This window comes from Macrobrachium rosenbergii, chromosome 37 (genome assembly GCF_040412425.1).
Source record: "Macrobrachium rosenbergii isolate ZJJX-2024 chromosome 37, ASM4041242v1, whole genome shotgun sequence".
Classification (NCBI taxonomy): domain Eukaryota; kingdom Metazoa; phylum Arthropoda; class Malacostraca; order Decapoda; family Palaemonidae; genus Macrobrachium; species Macrobrachium rosenbergii.
The window spans coordinates 29112616-29118615 of record NC_089777.1 but is presented as its reverse complement, the minus strand read 5'-3'; the positions used below and the strand labels follow the sequence as shown (position 1 = coordinate 29118615).

Genomic DNA, 6000 nt, shown 5'->3' with positions numbered 1-6000 from the left:
CTTCGAAAGAAATTTGAATAGTTTACAAAACTTGGCAAAAATGGCAATTCCGGTGCAAAATTTTCTTCCATAAATGGACACCCGTTTCTGACATTGCTTGACAGGAACCGTTAGTATAAGGGTGCATTCGAATTTCTTTATACCTTCTTAAAATACAAAGCCTGAACAAGTAAAAAAATCTTCATTTCTCTCAAAACATTCTTGGAAAGACTGTCTATGAGCTAATTATGCGTAGTCCCGTTACAAGTATTGAACGATATTCCGTTTTCCTAAAGGCGTTTCCAGGAAAAACTTAAATGGATTTTCTCAGTGCGCTTGCGTGAATTGTTAACAGAGAAGATCCAAATTTTATCTCAATAAAAAAAATTTATATAGCAAAAAATTCTGACTACAAAGAAAATTAACGTAAGAGATTTCCAATTAAACATTATAATACAGAAAAATGTCACAACCTGAAGTTACGTGGGAAAACCGTGTGAAAATGAAGAGAGAGAGAGAGAGAGAGAGAGAGAGAGAGAGAGAGAGAGAGAGAACACCTAAAGGTTAATTATAAGGAAAAAAAAAAAAGCCTTGAAAATATTCAGTAATATCAAACCCCTCATTCGAGTAATTGCGTCAGGCGCACCTTGACTTGACCACATGAAAAATGAACACCTACCTTTTGGCACTGTAAGTTAAGGGCTTACCTTGTAATTAACATATTTGCCCACTGGACTTTCCGCAATTCTGGCGATGTTGCCACGTGGGTGCCCCTGCTTAATTAATCTCGACCCCCGAGTTCCCTCCGTCCCGAATTGCATGTAAGGTTGGTTGGAGGCTGGATGTTCCGACACTTTGCTCTCTCTGAAATGAATTTAATTATAGAACGTATATTAATAGTCATCTCAAACGGAGACCTGTGCTGTGTAAGATGTTAATTTGTTTTCTTGGACGTGTGTCTGTTTTGAACATGACTCTTTGCTTATTTCTTTCATTAAGAGGTTCCCCATAAAAATGCGTTTATATAGACAGGCACAACCTTCGACACATGTATGTATATGTGTTTACACGCACAGACTGACAGGCAGACGCTTACATACTTAGATACGCACACACACACACTCACGCACATACACACATACGTACTTATATAATGTGTGAGAGAGAGAGAGAGAGAGAGAGAGAGAGAGAGAGAGAGAGAGAGAGAGAGAGAGAGAGTATAAAAACTGAAAATTTACGAGATCTTAATCTATCAGAAATAAAAAATTGTTACCATCAGAATTTGAAAGACATTTCTATAAAGAGGCGTTTTACATCTTGGTCCCCGTTGCATTTAAAGCCACAGTACATCGCACTGAATAAAAAAAGTCGTTTGATTATATTTTATGTCTAAAGTCTATATGGGGAATGCAAATGAGCGCCAGGCCTTTTAATCAGAATCCCAAATATGTCATCCATGCAATCCACTATACCTATAAATTTACCGTCGGTTGCTACACCAACCACCTACATCTGAATCCAAGGATATCGCAGCAGGTAATTCTGGTGTCTACCGAAGAGCTCATTAGATATAAGTTTTTGAACAGAACTGTTGCTTGCTTATCAATTCACACGTCAGTGAGAGGTATTTCAGTAAAGTAAGAGTTAGGTCAGCAATCAAATTGTACCAGTCTCGAAAGCTTACTATTCCGAGCCTCTTGTAAAAGAGAAATTTCTACAATAAGAGAAAAACTCTGATAAGCGGTTATGTAAGTTGCTACTACAGAGACAGGTAGGAATAATTGTCTCCCGTCTCATCTGAAGAATTTTCAGTAAATAGCTATCAACTTTCGCTGAAAGAGATATTTGCTAAAAAGAGAGAGAGAGAGAGAGAGAGAGAGAGAGAGAGAGAGAGAGAGAGAGAGAGAGAGAGAGAGAGTCCTGTAGATAACATCCCTCTGATATCGCAGACTCAAAGACGTTGGGATTTTGTGTGGAAGAAAACAAAAGAAAAATTCTTTTTTCACTCCTTATTTTCATATCTCGTTTAGGTTTGCAGTCCGTCACTTATTAAACATGATCTACAATTTGCAGTAAATCAGTTATTCCATTCACGATACTTTTTCTAGCAAAAGAAGGAAAGATAAAACCTAGAAAAAAAAAATTGCGATTTAGAGATGCAGCATTTTTTATTTAATTATAAATATCTGAAATGAAAAAGAGGTATACGAAATTTGAAAGTCATGAATCAGAAAATAAAACGTACGTAAAAAGACATCATTGGAGGGGTCCCAAGTGACAAGTTCAAAAGCAGAATAAAGGAAGAAAATTGATACAACCCCAAAAAACCTGATAAAAAATAACATCTCGAACTCCCTTTTGGAACTTTTTTTTTTCTCTTCTACATCGAGGTAGAGTATATACATGTAGCCAGAAATCTCTTGACTGTGAAAATGGGTGTGTTCTAATTGGGAAAAAGTTACAAAAAATTCGGAAAAATAGAAGAATGGCATTTTCGGTTCCATCACACGGCTGAAATGCTGGAATGCCACTTATGGAATGGGGCTCTGATCTGAAACAAATATCCCTTTTGAAATTGTCTGGTTTTCAGAAACAGGAAAGGTCAGATTCAGTTACAAACAGGTATTGTTTACTATGTTTTTACATATTATGAGGTGATTTTTCACAGAAAATTAATGCCAAAACACTAACTAATTGTCATGTTCGTGTTTTTTTTTCTTATATAAGCACACAAAACAACATACAAGATGTGATTTTGTGCTTCTAAAGGAAACAGCCAATTAGACAGCATACCAGTAAGGCTGACAATTGTGATTTTTATCTAATAAATAAAAGTGCAATCCTTTGCTAAAGTAGTTGCGTATGAAGTAATCCTCATACATAAACCTTATCTCCAATTTGATAGCACTTGCCTTTTTTTGTTGTGGTTCTGTGTACATGCTTTAGTGTGACTATGTATTGAAATCTAAGGTGACCGTTCATGAAAAAAAAAGTATACCTTAGTTTAACCTGACCACTGAGCTGATTAACAGCTCTCCTAGGGCTGGCTCGAAGGCTTAGACTTATTTTACGTGGCTAAGAACCAATTGGTTACCTAGCAAAGGGACCGAATCCGAACCACATTATACCGAGAAATGAATTTCTATCACCAGAAATAAATTTCTCTAATTCTTCAATGGCCGGCCGGAGAATCGAACGCAGGCCCAGCAAAGTGCTAGCCGAGAACGATATCGACCCGTCCAACGAGGAACTACCGTTCATGAAGAACAATAGCTAAAGTCACATATATAACCCTTTCAAATTTTGACCCCTCGCCAACCTCGTCTGTGCCATGGGCATTTCGCGTTTGGTTTACCTTTTGGCCATAATTAAACTGAAAGTGTGTATGCCCAATTTAGGGTTTCACATATGTACAATACATTTCTCATTAATTTTTCTACAGACTGCATAATGTTATCGGAATCTCAACGTGAGACATAATTCCACGTCATTAGAATCTGAAGGGCATCCTGCCCCCATCGAAAACAATACTCAGTGAAGTCCCGATTAAGTCCCATACAGGAGTGAAGCAGAAAAAGAGGAAAATCTGTGGCTCTATAGCAGCAGCAGACATTTTGATCTTATGTCACCACTGCCTTGTAGGAAAATAAGGGTATATTTACTGCAAATATGTAAGAATACCAGAAACCTAGACACTGAGATAGGCTCTAGAGCTTGAAACTGCCTTTTTGGAAATAACACTGCTGCTTTAATACCAAGCTAGGATCAACATTCTGCCATTTCATCAAAACCTGAAAAATACTCACTAGAGACTTAAAAATTATTTGAGAGATTAGCCACTGTCAGGAAATGAAAAGCCTTCAAAGAAAAATTCCATTTTTCATTTTTTCTCGTTTAAATTTCCCTAAAAATCTTCTGATTTTGGAAGTGACACACACGTCCTCGTTTCTGTGTAAAAGTTGAAGAATCGTTTGGCCTAAAGAATCAACATTTTCTTGGAAACCTTATAGCATTTTTAGATTGCATGTCAGGTCCCCAATAATATTCAGTGGTGAATTAAGTTGATTTTATAAAAACGTTACAAGAGCTTTCGAACCCTGTCCTGAGTTCATCTTCAGTCTATCTAAAATCATCAATACTTTAAGTAAATACGTAAGCTCCAGTTTTAAGGATGGAATCAACGGGCGACCTCCACGATGTGTAGTTCCTCATTGGACGGGTTGGTATCGTACTCGGCTAGCACTCTGCTGGGCCCGCGTTTGATTCTCCGACCGGCCAATGAAGAATTAGAGAAATTTACTTCTGGTGATAGAAATTCATTTCTCGTCATAATGTGGTTCGGATTCCACAATAAGCTGTATGTCCCGTTGCTAGGTAACCAATTGGTTCTTCGCCACGTAAAATAAATCTAATCCTTCGGTCCACGATGTGTTTCTCTAACGGACGAGGCGTCGAGCAGGACAGTCAACTACCCAACTGGGTGACTGCTTCACGACTGAATATTATTGTGGACCTGATGCAAATCATATCCCGTTCTCGATCTAGAGGAAACAGACCTACTAACATTTAGATTGTTAGTCCAACCTCATTTCTGGTCTAATGCTGCTTCAAGATTAGTATATGCTGTCTAACCATTCTACTGTTACAGATGGAGCATTGCAACGATGTGGATTTTAAAAGTTTGTGGAGAAGCTTTTCGTTACTAAAGAATATTCCAGATTTGTATGTGGGAATGCATTCTCACGCGTCAAAATAATTCTTATAAGATTAACATTATCTACTGTTACAGAAGGAGTACTGCAACGATGGGGATTTTAAAAAAATCGTGGAGAAACTTTTTGTTAATAAAGAATATTTCAGATTCATATGTAGGAATGCATTCTCACACGTCAAAAATAATTTTTATAAGATTAACATTACACTATAAGTGCCATCAGTGTTGAATATCAGTTCACAATAAAAAAAAAATACATGCAATCTGTTTCGTCCAACTTACTCTCACGAGAACGTAGCATATCCCCGGGGCTATGAATAGATAATATTTACTACCAAAAGGCAAATCAATGGAAATTAACCTTTTACTTATTCACCAACAGTTCATCGCTGGGGAAAAATGAAAATATCCTACATGGAATTTTAGACTGTCACTTTCAGAGTATTTTCACATTTTTAAAAAGAAAATAATCTTGAATAATCCAGTATGCACACTGTTGTGCATATTATTTGTCTGTAGGTACACAATACTCCAACTAACGTAAACAATTTAAAATTACGGACGTTTCAGCACTGAGGACTTTGTGGGAAATGTTTTGTACACAAAAATAGAAAACAACAAACACAAAATAACTAAAGCTTATATAGTCTGACACACATATACATACATACATAAATACATATTATATATACATATAAATATATGTATATGTATCTATATATGTATATATATATATACAAACACACAGACACACATATATGTTATATAAAATTTACGTAAATATATATATATATATATATATATATATATATATATATATATATATATATATATATATATATATATATATTATATATATATATTTACGTAGTTTTGTGTTTTGTGTATATAAAGTGTTGAAAAGTGAACATAAACACTAAACGAAGTCTTAACAATCCCTTAGATAGACCTAAGGGTTAATGCTGAAAAAGCATCTTACTATCAGATTTTATATCAGTCTACCGCGACCTACCAATGTTTCATTTTGATAAAACGAAAGACAAATATAAGTCGAACTTCTAAATCATAATAAAACAATAACTCTACACTATCCCTGTTTACGAAGCAGCCTTGCTTTTCATGCAATATTCATCGACATAAAGTAATTACGACTGATGTGACAAACACACTAATCCTTTTTATTCAATATGCAATGAAATGTCACGATTTACGTCATAATCCACCGAATCCGGAACAGGATTCGCCATAGCTAAAGCTGAAGTGTCAATTTGCATGCAAAGTATGCACATGTTCGAAAAATATTCCCC

At 35.8% G+C, this 6000-nt stretch overlaps 1 protein-coding gene across 1 annotated transcript in view; it reads right to left on the bottom strand.

Moving 5' to 3' along the window:
* Positions 1–491: 491 nt before the first annotated feature.
* Positions 492–6000, bottom strand: part of LOC136825149 (uncharacterized) — a 334442-nt gene continuing 328933 nt past the window's right edge. Inside the window, exon 5 of the mRNA XM_067081181.1 lies at positions 492–843. Within this exon, the coding sequence (XP_066937282.1) occupies positions 675–843 (169 nt within the window). The 3' untranslated portion in view covers positions 492–674. The remainder of the gene's footprint in view (positions 844–6000) is intronic.